The sequence below is a fragment of the Jaculus jaculus genome, chromosome 17, assembly GCF_020740685.1.
Source record: "Jaculus jaculus isolate mJacJac1 chromosome 17, mJacJac1.mat.Y.cur, whole genome shotgun sequence".
Taxonomy (NCBI): Eukaryota; Metazoa; Chordata; class Mammalia; order Rodentia; family Dipodidae; genus Jaculus; species Jaculus jaculus.
Window position 1 is genome coordinate 3629070 of NC_059118.1, and position 15050 is coordinate 3644119.

Below are 15050 nucleotides of genomic sequence, written 5' to 3' on the forward strand. Positions count from 1 at the left end.
AAGTTGTATAATTTTTTTTTACTTCTAATCCAGAATATACTTATTTTACAGTGTGTCAGTGTATTTGATATTTTTTCTACCTTTAAACTTCTTTAAACTTGTGTGGGTTTTGGTGTTTTGAGAAGGAGACTGACTCACTATGTATCCAAGGCTGGCCTGCAGCTCCTGACCTCTGCTTCAGCCTGAGTGCTGGGGTGATGGTGCACAGCCACGCCCACATGTGCATTTCCTGAATGACTTCACGTTTCTGCCTCTGCCCTCTACTATGTGCATCCTATTTCCAGATACAGCCATTGAGCTTTTAAAATACTCGCTTGTTTTTATGATCTAATTGTATGTGTATGTCTATGTGAGTGTGTGGCATGTGTGTCATGACGCACACATGGAAGTTAGGGAGCATCCTCCGTGTGTCTCTTCTCCTTCCTCCCTTCCTTCTTCCCTCCCTCCCTCTCTTCTTTCTTTCTTTCTGTTAAGACCTGGTCTCTCTTTCCACCTCTGTTGGCTCCACCTCCCGTTGCCATAGGCACGTTGGGATTGTGGGTGCTTGTGCCACTTTGAGTCTGGCTGCCTGTGGGTGCTGAGGAGGGTGGAGCTCGGGCTTGCAGGCTTCCAAGCAAGCCCTGAACTGCTGAGTCATCTCCCCAGCCACTATTGAGATTTTAAGTTGTGTTTTTCATCTTAGTTCTGCCATCACTAGAGATTCTGCTTGTCTTTCCCCAAGTCTGCCTGAGTCTTATAGTTTGTGTATATGGTTATAAACGTATAACTATACAGCTTCCTGACCCCTGTAGCTGCTTTCTGCTTTGTGGTGTATTTGTTAAATGCAGCTGCTAATTCCATTATCTGAAGACAGGGAATGTCTCACTGTTAGTTCCATGATGGCGTTGTCCTTAGTGTCTGTGTGTGGACCTTCCTGTCCCTTCTTCCAGAAAGGTCCTGCATTTGCCTCTGTCAAGCCCTCACGTGTTCTTCCTCGTCAGACCTGTCTCACACCTTCATCTTTGGTCCCCGGGTGCATGTCCCTGAGCCTGTAGGACACATTTTCCAGGGTTTGGAGAGTCCGTGTGTTGGCAGAGCTTGGTGACAAGTTGATGCTTCCTTAGTGTGGGAATGAAACCCCTCCTCCAAGCAGGCCTCCACTCAGCGCTGGGTAACTCTCCAGGTGTCCATGATCGCAGGAGCTCGCCCTGGGACCAGAGGCCTGGGTGGTTTGCTGTGAGCGTGTCTTGCCACCACCTGTCCCTCAGTCTACCTGAGACTTGCATCCAGAATTGGGTCTCAGAGCTCCCCCACATCTTTTCAGACTTTTTAATTTTAGGAATAGGGTGTTTATATTTTATCTGGAAGTTTTTAACAAGAGATTTACCTGAGTTCCCGTCCACACCATGACAAAGATTTGTCCCACGGTTGTTTCTTGGCGGCAGGTCCACCCTTGGGTTGAGATGTGACTTGCCAGCCGTTGCACATTGATCTGTTGTTTACTGAGCAATCACCTCATGGCTAATCTGTTTATAAATATCTGTATTGCATTTAAATAGAGATCTAATTAGTTTATTTTCTAGTCATGAAGCACAAGTGTTCTAATTATTGAAACTATCTCCTCAATTATGATGAAAAAAGTATCATTGCAACTTTTTGCTTCATAAAAAAGAACACTTTTTAATACCGGAACTCATGGGAAATCTTCTAATTATCTCTTCCTGAGCATGGCCAGAATACACAAGGAAGAGGGTACACACCCCTGGGAGCAGGAGATTGTTTGAGATTTCAGCACACATGCGTTCAAGGCTCCTGATCAATACCTGATGATGTGCAACTGGCTAACTGCACTGAGCTCTTGCTGAGCAGTGAGCACTGCTCCCAGACCCTCTGCACTGTCTAGACCACTTAGCCCCAGTGGGCCAGTGGGTAGCTCCTCCCAAGCAGGGACCTTACTCAGAAGGAAATGGCCCTGGGAGTAAGGCTTATTTCTGCACGTACATTTACTCTCTGAAGCCTGAGAAGTGTGCTGAAGTCAGAGAACCAGAGTGATGCAGTCTGTGCTGAGGATTTGTTCCCACTTAGAATAGTTTCAGAAATATGGTTGGAGGTTAAGGCACTTTCCTGCAAAACCCAAGGACCCAGGTTTGATTCCCCGGGACCCACGTAAGCCAAATATCCAAGGTGGCACATGCATCGGGAGTTCATTTGCAGCAGCTGAGGGCCCTGGCACACACATTCTCTCTCTCTTTCTATATGTCCCTTTCTCTTTCAAATAAATAAGTAAATAATGGTACCTTTAAAAACATTAAGAGGAAAGGGAGAAATAAAGGTGATTTTTTTTTTGGTGACAGGGTCTCACTTGTAGCCCAGGTTGGTTTAGAACTTGCAATCCACCTGTCTCTGCCTTCTGGTTGCTGAGAACACAAGCCTGTGCTGCTGTGGCCAGCATGAAGGGAATTTCTTTATTAGAAACTTCTGGTAGTCATCTATTTTACTTGAAGTGAGTTTTTTTTTTAAATCACTTTAAAATTTACTTATTTGTTCGAGGGAGAGAAAGAAAGAGAGAGAAAAAGAGAGAGAGAGAGAGAGAGAATTGGTGTTCCAGGGCCTCCAGCCTCTGCAAACAAACTCTAGACGCATGTGCCACCTTGTGCATCTGGCTTATGTGGGTCCTGAGGAATCAAACCTGGGTCCTTTGGCTTTGCAGGCAAGTGCTTTAACTGCTAAGCCATCTCGCCAGCCTGAAATGTTTTTTTTTTTTTTTTAAACTTAACAAAATAAGCTAATGGGTGCTGGAAAGTTGGCTCCATCGATAAAATGCAAGAGTGAGTACCTGAATTTGGAACCCAGACCCCACCTAAACACCAGAAGCTATGGTAGGCTTCTGTAATTCCAGCACTCCAGGGAGGTGGAGACAAGAGTCTTTCCAGAAGCCTGGCAAACAGAGCTGTGGATAGACTCCTGCTAGTGGGACGGGAAGCCAGGGCCTAGCCCTGCAAGTTCTCCTCCACGTCTACCACCCCTTCCACCCCCACTCACGCATATGACACGCATACAGCGCACGCCCAAAAGACAGTAATGTCAGTAAGCTCAAGCTTCATGGTGTTTTAGTAATGAAAATCTCACCCTTTTGAAACCGTCAAGGACGGGGGCTAATACTGTGTCATTTGCTAAGCCCAGTGTTTGCGTTAGACTCACTTTAAAATCAAAGCCTCTGCAGCCTGGTAAGCCACTAGGTGTGGGGTCCCTCTCTTCTTTGCGTTGATCAAGTACCGGGCTTGAGGTTTTCCTGGTCCTAGGAGAGTGTAGCCACACCCCTGCGCAGTGATTTTGCTAGCACTGGACACAGCTTTGTCCTGGTAAGTTTTAGGGAGTTGTCTGTGGCCCCCACCCCACACTGAAAGGAATGTAGTCAGCCTTGCACAGGGGAAGCCTTTGGTCTGGCCTGTGGATTCATTTTCCATAATGATGATTTCAAGTGCATAAAATAAGATGAAATGCATACAGTTTCACAGAATGCCACTCATACTGAAATATAATTAATTACAAAAATTTTCAATTACATATTTTTGAAAGACTTTTTAACCTGTTCCTAGATCCAACTTGACATATTTTCTTGATTCCTGCCTCCCTCCCTCCTTTGCTTCTCTCTTCCTTCTTTTGCATATCTCTGCATGGTGTGTGTGCTTGCATGTCTGTGAATGCCTGTGTGCACATGCATGCGGTCGGAGGCTGGCATCAGCTGTCTTCCTCCATCGTGCTTCGCCTTATTTGCTGAGATTGGCTCTCTCATTTGAACCTGGAGCTCCCCAAGGCTGGTCTAGATATGAGGCTTCTCCAGTGCCTCACCCCCACCTTCTTTGCACTGGCATTCCAGGGGGCCACCTAGACTCACATGAGTGCTGAGCTGGGGATCTGAACCCAGGTCCTCACAGTTGTGTGGCACGTGCTTTATCCACTGAGCCATCATCTCCCTGACCCCAGCATGTTTCCAGGCGTCTCCTAGTCCTCTGGCCAGCCCCCCCGCCCCTGCCCGCGTGACCGTGCACCCTCTTGCTGCTCTGCTCTGTTCTTCCTCCGGCTGGGGGAGTGAGTGGAGCGTGATGACCAGCAATGTGGGATGGAGGCTGTGGAAGCTCAGTCTGTCCCCTTAGCCTAAGGTTTCCTTCTTGTCTTTGACTGGCATCTTGTAGATGACACCTCTCGCAGATGGTCTTCATTTTTACTTGGACAATTTCTTGTTAGTTGGCTCTCCCTGTCTGAAATTCTGCACCCATGATTCAACTATCTACAGACTGATAATACTAGAAAAAAGTTACATTACTCTTACTGTGTTAAAAAAGATGCCAAGTCACCACACGTGCACCTCTAAATCTAATAGTGAGCCCCTGATTGTTCCTGGTGTCACGGTCAGGGGCAGCAGCGGTCACAGAAAGCTTCCTTCCCTCTTCTCAGGAGTTGTTCTCACCCACCTGGCCCACTTGGGCACTGTGTGTGTGTGTGTCTATACAAGGTGTCTCTTTCTCTCTATATATGCATATATATATATGTTTATGTATGCATATATAATAGCACATATATTTATTATATATTTATTTATATATTACATAATAAATTATATAGATATGCTATACACACACACACACACATACATATATATATAATGTTTTGACCATGGTAGTTATAAAAATCTCATCACTTATTGTCAGCTCTGAAAATGGCTTAGAAAGACCTATGAAGTGTATGTTTGCATATATAAATTGTGTCTTGAAGTGGACATTTAGATCACTTACTTCATTCCCACTTCTGTCTGGGCATGGTGATACATGCTTGTAATTCCAGCCCTTGGGGGTAGAGGCAGGAGGATGAGAATTTCCTGGCCAGCCATGGCTGCACACTTAACTTGAGCCCTGCCTTGGTTACATGAGAGCCTGTCTCAGGACAACACTGGTGTTGATCATGCTGATAGGTGTTGATCATGTGACATGTTTCTTTGTATAGAATTTGCTTTTGATATAACTGGAAGTTTCCAGTTCTTAAAACACATTGCTGTGGGCTGGAGAGGTAGCTCCGCTGTTAGAGATCCCCACATAAGCACGAAGGTCTGAGATGCCCTGAGTTCAGTCCCTAGCACCCATGCAAATATGGGCATGGCCACATACGCCTGTGCTCCCGGTCCTGTACAGAAAAGAGACGAGAGGATCACTGGGCTTGTGAAAACAGCGGCTCCAGGCTCAGAGAGACTCCATCGCAAGCAAACACATGGATGAGTGACAGAGGGGACACTTGATCTTCTCCTGTGACCTGTGCAATGAGCATATGGGGAGCTGCATCTGTGCATACACCATATACCACGCCATGCACACACATACACACACTGCACCACACATACAGCATGCGTGCACATACACAAACCCCGTATTGATGAACATGGTGCACGGAGTGTTGTCTCATCACTTCATGATGATGGTGAGATAAACAAATGTTCTCAGGGTCCTGGTACAGATATCTACATATGATATCATATACGCTCCCTACAAGAAAGGAAGTAGTGATACATAGGTCCATCCTCACGGGAACCCAAGCACATAAGGAGGTCTATTTTTAGATCTTTCTATTCAGGGCATCTAATGTCAACAGTCAGAGGATAAACACACCAACAATGGGATTCCTTGTCACCAGAAGCACTTGTCTAATGAGACGGGAAGTTTCAAACTTAGATTGTGGTAGTGGTTTTTCACTGGTACTTGTTTTGGGTTACTTTTCAAACCATATTTGGGTTTGCTGTGACATCTGAATGATCATGGCTCTGAATTATGTATTTAAATCTTTTGAATCTACTTCTAAAAATAACCAGGATTCATGTGTTATTGTTCTCTGATGTGTTTGATACAACAGGACTCGTGTCTTTCCCCCATTTTGATTATAGTTTAGCTTGAGCTGGAATAATGATCTCTAGCTTTTACATAGTGATGTGATGATTTAATTTTAGCCTGTGCAACAGTTCCCACATCATATACTAATGTTCCTTTAGTAAGTGGTGAAAGTTGTGGGAAATTACTGTTTGGATTTTCATAATGTCATTTGGATCTGAGGAATTTTTTAGAGTTAAATGAGCTTGGTGGTTTATTAAATGTCATGAAAGGTTTCGATTCCAGATAAATTTAGCTGTTTTTTTTTTTTTTTTTTTTTTTTTTTTTTGCTTTGCTCCCTCTGATTAATGACTTTGTCCAAGGAAAGATCATAGCCAGTACTTGATGTCAATTTTTTCTTTCTGGAGGTTTGAGCCAAATCTTTCTCCTGTTTTTTTCAGATCACTGATTATATCCTGCCGCCCTTGGTGTCCTTGGTCCAAAGCCAAAATGGTGAGATGATAGCAGGAAGAGTCTTCTCAGTTATGTTTGCTGGGTTTTATTATTTTTCTGGGACAGGGTCTCGCTGAGTATAGATGGTCTGGGGCTTATGATCTTCCTGCCTCAGCCTCCCTAGCGCTGGGATTACTGACGGGTGTGAGCCATTATGACCAGTGCACGTTCTGTTCTTCTTTCTCCATGTATCACATTGTTGCCCTCTTTCCTTTGTCCCAGTGGAGTGGAGACTCTTCAGCTTGCGGTTGCTGTCCGAGACCACATCTCTGCTGGTGCAGCAGGACGCTGGGGCCAGTGATGAGAAGGCGGGCTGTGATTCTGAAGGCAGCCTTCTGACTCTCATCAGGGACGAGCTGCTACCCCAGTAAGTACTGTGCTGCTGCCCCCATGTGGGACGGGACATGTGAGTGTCCAGGAAGGCTGTGTTGTGATGGCCCAGTGATGGGGTCGAGAGCCGGATGTCCCTGTTTCTGTGCACACATGCTCTCATTCATTATCACACATGTATGCACAGGACCTGAAAGAATCTCAGGCTGGCTTTTCCAGGCACATGGTAGGAGAGGCAAAGGTGTTCCTCACCCAGAGGGTGAGGCTGGTGGAATGTGGCACTGAGCCTTCTCCTGGTAGTACTCAGCTGTAAAAGTGAGGCCAAAACAAGGGGAGCTGGGGCGTAAGTCAGGGATGTTAATTAACCAGGAGGGACTGCTTCTTCTGTGTGCTGCATTGCCCACACACAGACAACAGGAAGACCCCTGAGTGCTCCCATTGTGAGTATGGAGACTAAGTGTGTCCCTGCAGTTCAGAGAACTCTCAGTTTTATTAAACAGAGTAATGTCTTTGCTGTTTTGAGATAGGGTCTCATTCTGTGGGCCCAGCTAGTCTGAAGCTTACAGTCCTCCTCCTCAGCCTTGCAAGCAGTGAGATCAGTCACCCAGTGAGATCAAATGAGATCACAGCCATCTAGTGAGATCATAGTCACACAATGAGGTCACAGTCATTCGGTGAGGTCACAATCACATAATGAAATCATAGCCATGTGGTGAGATCACAGTCATGCAGTGAGATCACAGTCACGTGGTGAGGTCACAGTCACACAGTGAGATCACAGTCACACAGTGAGATCACACTCAAGCAGTGAGATCACAGTCACACAGTGAGGTCACAGTCACACAGTGAGGTCACAGTCACATGGTGAGGTCACAGTCACACAGTGAGGTCACAGTCACACAGTAAGGTGTCAGTCAGTTGGGGGTTGTTGGCTGAGTGGTCTTGGCTGGGTGGTGGTCAGCTGGGTGGTGTCAGCTGGGCCATTTTGGCTGGGCAGTGTTGGCTGGGCAGTGGTCAGCTGGGCGCCCCCTTCCTCCCTGCTGCCTCCTTAGGCTGCTGCTATGGGCTCCTGGGAAGCCCTCACTGTGTGCATGTGCAGCGAGGATGCCTGTGGCACCCGCATAAGGATGTAATTGCTGTATGAACAGTCTGCAACCATCCTGTGGAACTTTACAGGCCCAAATGAAGAAGTATGCCTTCAGCTGCGCGTGTGTGGAGGTGCACGTGCACACAGGGCTTGTAGTCACGTGGGTTGGATAAATGATCAACACCTTTTCTGATAGGTTGACACATGCTTAACACCATGAGTTCAGTGCCATTTTATGCTGCTAAAATTTCTGATACATAATGTATGCCTTTCTGGTAGAAAAGCATTAAAACTATAATTTTTTTTTTTTTTTTACAAAATATGGTTTGACTTTTTTTTATGGTCAACTTCCATAATTATAGGCAATAAACTATGATAACTCCCTCCCCTCCCAGACTTTCCCCTTCATAATCCACTCTCAATTATATCCCTCCCCCTCTCAGTGACCTCCCTGACCAGCAACTCACTGGAAGGTATCCCATCCCTGGCACTGGAAACTTCTAGTAACAATCGATGGCTTCTGGATGTGCCATTGTCCAAAAAAGTAGGTTTCCACATGACTTATTTCATACCCTCCTAGATTTTGATCAACCCTCCCCCTACCCTTTCTTTATTCAATCTCTTTCCCTAACCTCACTTAGGCCATTACACCCCCAATAATTTGTTCTTCTACTTACATATATACAAAACCATCCCCTTAGGTCCTTCCCCCTTCTCCCTTCCTTATCACCCCTTTCTAGCTTACTGGCCTCTGCTACCACGTTTTATTCCAACTCACATACAAGTCCAAACATTTGTAGCTAGGATCCACATGTGAGAAAGAACATGTGATGCTTGGCTTTCTGGGCCTGGGTTACCTCACTAGGTATAATCCTTTCCAGATCCATTAATTTCCCTGCAAATTTTACAATTTCACTTTTCTTTACTGCTGAATAGAACTTCATTGTATAAATGTACCACATCTTTATTATCTATTTAGCAGTTGAGGGACATTTAGGCTGGTTCCATTTCCTAGCTACTGTGAATAGAGAGGCAATAAACGTGGATGTGCAAGTATCTCCAAGGTAGTGGGATGAGTCCTTAGGATATGTGCCTAGAAGTGGTGTAGCTAGATCACATGGTAAATCTATTTTTAGCTCTCTCAGGAACCTCCACACTGATTTATACAGCAGCTGTACCAGTTTACATTTCTACCAACAGTGTAGAAGTATTTCTCTTTTTCCTCATCCTTACCAGCATTTATTCTCATTTCTTTTCTTGATAATAGCCATTCTGACAGGAGTGAGATGGAATCTCAAAGTAATTTTAATTTGAATTTCCCTGATGGCTAAGGATGTAGAACATTTTTTAGATGTTATAGGCCATATGTATTTCTTCTTTTGAGAAATCTCTATTTAGCTCCATAGTCCATATTTTTTAACACTTTTCTGATTTATTTATTGATTGATTTATGACAGATATAAGGAGAGAGAGAAAGAGAGAGAGAGAGAATTGGAGCACCAGGGCCTCTAGTCACTGCAAACAAACTCCAGATGCATGCTCCACCATGTGCATCTGGCTTATGTGGGACCTGGAGAATCGAACCTGGGTCCTTAGGCTTTGCAGGCAAGTGCCCTAACCTCTAAGCCATCTCTGCAGCCCCATAGCCCATTTTTCAATTGGGTTGTTTGATTTCTTATTATTTAGTTTCTTGAGTTTTTTTGTATATTCTGGATATTAATACTCTGTCAGCTGTATAGCTGGCAATCTACACATTCAATGTAATCCCCATCAAAATTCCAATGGCATTCTTCACAGAGATAGAAAAAGAATCCTAAAATTCATCTGGAAGCACACAAAAAAACCCTTGAATAGCCAAAACAATTTTGAGCAACAAAAATCATAGAGCCATAGTAACAAAAACAGCATGGTACTGGCACAAAGACAGATACATAGTTCAATGGAACAGAATAGAGGACCTAGATGTAAGCCTGGGTAGCTACAGCCACCTGATGTTTAACAAAAATGCCAAAAGTACTCATTGGAGAAAAGATAGCCCCTTCAGCAAGTGGTGCTGGGAAAACTGGATATGTATCTGTAGAAGGATGAAAATAGATCTTTATCTGTCTCCATGCACAAGAATCAAGTCCAAATGGATCAAAGACCTTAATATCAGTCCTGAAACTCTGAAATTGCTAGAGGAAAAGTTAGAGGAAACCCTTCAACATATTGGCATAGGCAATGACTTTCCGAATATAACCCCAGTTGCTCAGGAAATAAAACCACTAATCAACCACTGGGACCTCATGAAATTGCAAAGTTTTTGTACAGCAAAGGACACTGTGAACAGAGCAAAGAGGCAATTACAGAATGGGAGAAACTCTTTGCCAATGATTTTTCAAAGATGTGTTTTATATATGTGAGCTTGCAGAGGCCCTGTGCTGCCCCTGCATGGGGATGGGAGTGACTCCGACAAGACTTCACAGGCGCTGGCTGGCTAACCGCTGCAAATCTACTATGAGCAGTCCTCACGTCACAAGTCTGCTTGATGGCGAAAGGTGTGAAACCTGCTCCTGCTCCTCCTTGGGGCTGAAGTAAAGAGCAAGCTCCCTTTAATGTGCACGCTGTCCTGTGCCAGAGATGAGGAAATAGGGCACAAGAAACAGTTGCAAACCACATGACAGTTCAAGGACATAAATAGTGTAATGGGGTTGGGTTTGTGGTAAACAACTAAAAATTGACTTCAGGTAAGAGTGTGAAATGTGTCAGCGTGTGGAGTGAGACCCTCAGAGCTTGAACACTGATTCTGATGTTGTAGATGACTAGATAGGATCTCAGACCCTCATGCAACCTTAGTGCATCTGTGAGGGTGGGCCCAGAGAGGATCAGCTGAATGTGGGTGCTGCCATCCCACGGGCTGAGTACCTGAGCTGAGTACAGAGGAGAGAGCCACCTGGACGCCACGGTCTTTCTCGCTCTGCTTCCCGACTGTGGTGAAACAGGACCAGCTGCTTCGTGATTCTGCTTCCATGCTGTCTCCACCAGCATGGACATATCTCTTGTCAGCATCTTGTGACAGTGGTGAGAAAACTAACTAGCTGCCTTCAGTCTATAAGCTGTTGTTTCATCCTGTTGTGTGAGCGTCTAGGAAGAAGCCGATGAGCTCTTGTTCCCACGGGTAGGGCACCCCGATAGACTGAAGATTGGTTAGCTCAGACTTAACCTTGGCACACCAGTGAAGTTTGTTGGGCTTTCTTATAGAGCCCGGGTGAGGGGTTACTACAGGAGTGTGGAGACCCCAAAGCAGCCATAACATCACATGGTCTCATCCCAGCATGGATGGCCCTCCCCATGGCTGCATAGATGGAGCTCACCATGCCCTGGCCGTCCGCCCTCTCTATTCTCTATCTCCCCCTGAAACCATGCATACAGCTGCCATTGGGAACTCCTGAGATCCCAGGTGAGGGTCTTATGAACCTCTCCACCCCCTCCTTCTCTGGGGAGAATGTCACAGAGTCTCTGGCAATAGCCATAACTGTTTCGATTTAGGTGGCAACAATTGTTTTCCTCAGTGGACCTTGAGACAGAGCAGAGCACCACACTCCTTCCTGCAGCTCATACCTTCTTTCTGTCCTTGTGTTCTGCAGTGCTCCCTGTGCCTCAGAGGGATTGGAAGACTCTTGGCAGTCACACTTGAGGACTGGCCATCCTGAGACAGCAGTGGCCACTTAGCTTCAGGAGCTTTCTTCTCCCACTGAAGCTTTCAGCAGTCACCCGTGGGCATAAGCACACGCGCTTTCAGGGCAATCCAGCAAGAAATGATGGATTTTCCTTACTGAGGTTGACAGAAGCAGAAGTCCATGGAAGTAAACCAGGAAGTTTTGATAGTAATTAGCAAGAGAAGTGTCTTCCTCACAGGGCCCATGACCTTGCCAGCCAGATGTTTTGTTCTGACTGACAGTTCAGGCAAGTGTTCTCTCCCACACAGCCAAAACCACTATCGTGCTGGGGGCCTCTGACCCACCTCACCAACACCCATAAGGAGGTGGTCACCCCAGCATGGGGTTCTCATTTATCAGGTACCCACGGGGATGGCTACTGCCCCTTCTTGCACTTTGCCAAGCTTAGCTACTCATTGTGACTGGGAGAGACTTAGTGGCCTGCAAAGATGCTGGTTCCAATATAGACTGCATGGCATTGGTGGTGAGATCCTTCTGCAGAGTCCTGCTTTGTGCCATCCCTGAAAGAGGCTTGGAAAAAGGCCTTCTGTCCATGCCTTTATTTAGAAGCCATTGTCAGTGTCTCTGAGGTGGCCCAGTCATGGGTCCGTCAGTTGTAGCACATTGTACTAGGACTGTCTGCTCAGGTTGCTTGTGTCATAGCTCCTCACCATAGCTCTCTGGGCGCTATGATTTCCCCAACAGGCATGGGAGAATTAGGGCACACAAAGCTCTTTAGCCTGCCCTATATCTATGTTAGTTTACCCCAAAGCCTTTTCAGCCTCTCTGTCCCGATCCGACATGGCACTCCTCTTTATTATTCAGTTTTTTTTTCAATAACCTTATAGGTATCATAGACATCATACAGCAACATAACAAGAAAAGATAGATGACCACCTATTATGAGAGGTGTCATCTCTATCATATCTGCTGGGGCCCAGGTGACATTGCAGAGGACGTGGTGACACAAGTACTGCTCTCACCACTAGTCTGATGACCAGCTCCAGGGGATGGTGACAGACACTGTTGTTATTCGGAACCCATCAAAGCAGAAATCCAGAGGCTACAGAGAACTCAACACTAAGTAAGACTGATAACACACCCACCACGGCTCAGGGAACATCGCGGAAGAGGGGGCAGAAAGATTGTAAGAGCCACAGGATGGGTAGGAGTATCCCCAGGCATGGTCCCCCCAAACAAAGGCTGGCTGAGGCCTTCATGGCTGCACAGTGAAGACCAATGATCCCACTGAGGAGGACCCTGGTTGGAATGGGAGCAGGGGAGAGAGGATATGAGTATAACCTTTTTATAAAATGAAATAAAGTAGGCTGGAGAGATGGATTAATGATTAAGTTGCTTGCCTGTGAAGCCTAAGAACCCATGTCTGACTCTCCAGACCCCATGTAAGCCAGGTGCACAAGATGATGCAAGAACACAAGGTCACACACGTGCATAAGGTGGTGCATGCATCTGGACTCTGGTTACACTGACTGGAGCCCTGGCACACCAATTCTCCCTCTCACTCTTGCTTTCATTTTCACTCTCTTGCATAAAAATAAAATAAAACATAAAAACTATACTATTGTGCCTGGCCTCTGCACATTGAGACTGACTTCTGTCCCTTTAGGCACACGTGTATGTCTGTCACATGGTTTCCAAATCCATAAGCCACTCAAAATGTTAGCCCCATAGTCTCCATGTGACAAAGCCTTTTTACAGAAGGTGGACAAGATTTTTGAAGACTTCCCACCATCCATTCCAAACGTGTCATTTGGTCTCTGGAGTCAACGCTGAAGGAAATGCAAGGTCCAGCAAAGCACACAAAAATTCCATGGCTTTACTGTTTGCTTCCTCAAAAGAGCACTGCTGAGACAGCGGTGGGCGAGCGTCACTACGTTGCGCAGTTCTCCATAACACATCCTCACCTCCCACGAGCCACCTGTCCCCCTTCCTTATTCTGGGGTACTTCCCTGGGGCTGCCTGGCATCTTCCCACCCCCAGGGGCTCAGTATGATCTGCTCAAGCTGCTCCGCCTCTCCCAGGGTCAGTGTGCTCTCCCCCACTGCTCGGCCTGCCTCTGGGGTCTCGATATCTGGACGGGCACTGCTGTTCCCACTGGCCACACCTGGCTGCCAAGAGGGCCCCGGCCTGGGTGAAGCATCTCCTGATTTTTACTCAGCTAAGAAACACGATTCAGTTGTGCAGGTTTATGCTGAAGAGAAGAGGCATATTGAGTGGAACTGAAGCTCAAGTTGACCTTATTAACATTAGCATTTCTCAGAGGTTTAGTATCACTGAACTCCTAGTGAGAAAATAGTCTTTTTTCTTTCTTAAAAATTTGTTTATTTATTTACTTATTTTAGATTTTTAATTTTATTTATTTGCAATGAGAGAGAGAGAGAGAATGGGCATGCCAGGGCCTCCAGCCACTGCAAATGAAATCCAGATGCATGTGCCCCTTTTGCATCTGGCTTATATGGGTCCTGGGGAATAGAACCTGGGTCCTTTGGCTTCGCAGGCAAGTGCCTTAACCGCTAAGCCATTTCTCCAGCCCCAGAAAGTAGTCTTATGTGATATGAATATCTTTAAAAAGACATGACAGGGCTGGAGAGATAGCTCAGTGGTTAAGGCGCTTCCTGCAAAGTCTTAACGACCTGGGTTTGATTCCCCAGTACCCACATAAAGCTGATGCACAAAGTGGCACATGTGTCTGGAGTTTGTTTGCAGTGGCTGGAGGCCCTGATACGCCCATTCCCCTGTCTTCTCTCTGCCTCTCTCTGTGCAAATAAGTGAATAAAAATTAAGTTCAGTCTTGAGAAGAAAAAAAAAAAAGACTTCATCGGGCAATGACACGCCTTTCATTCACCAATGGGGACTGGAGCTGTCCTTCAGGCAGCTCATCAATGCCACCTTTGGAGAGAGGCATTTTTAATATTCATACAAATGTAAGTGCAGATGCTCCCCGACCTCGGTTGTGACAGGATTTTTTACTTTATGATAACTGAAGGTGCTGTCAGTTTTTGTCCCCCAACTGGGTCCTTTTTCCCCCAGTCAGCACTGTGGAAGTGGTGGTAAGACCAAGCATCAGCTGCCAGCGAGGAGTCTTTCATTCGCACCCCAGAAAGGGAAAGTGGACAACTCACAGGCTTCGCCCTGGCCAGGGGGAGGTTGATCCGCCTAGGATTAGAGAGCGCTGAGCGTGGTGGTGGCACACACCCAGGACCTGTGTGCTCCGGCTGAGGCAGCACTGGCCTGGGTTACAGAGTGACGCCAGGTTGGCCTGGGCAACTGCGTCCCTACCTCGAAATACAACAAGAAGAAACAAAAAACGACAGATGGGGAAGGACAGAGTCGTGCACGTGCGGAGTCCGGGTGGCTTTTCTGGGGCGTGGGCTCTGGGAAGTCTGTCGTGTTCTCCGCGCTCCTCCCATGGTCGTCTTGACGGCCGTCTGCCGCCCTGGAGCTGGGGGGGGGGTGTCGTGCAGTGCGCGGAGGGGTCCTAGTGAAGTCAGGCGCTGTCGGGTGGCCACCGAGCTGCAGCCGGCTTCGCGGTGTTCTGTCCTCGGGAGATGAGTAGGAGTCCAGCAG

The 15050-nt window shown here is 46.5% G+C and overlaps 1 protein-coding gene across 3 annotated transcripts in view; it reads left to right on the forward strand.

Moving 5' to 3' along the window:
• Ulk4 (unc-51 like kinase 4) overlaps positions 1 to 15050 on the forward strand; it is a 345903-nt gene that overhangs the window by 136127 nt on the left and 194726 nt on the right. For all 3 annotated transcript variants that reach the window (XM_045136900.1, XM_045136901.1, XM_045136902.1), the window contains 2 exons: positions 6296 to 6347; positions 6570 to 6714. In XM_045136900.1, the coding sequence (XP_044992835.1) occupies positions 6296 to 6347; positions 6570 to 6714 (197 nt within the window). The remainder of the gene's footprint in view (positions 1 to 6295; positions 6348 to 6569; positions 6715 to 15050) is intronic.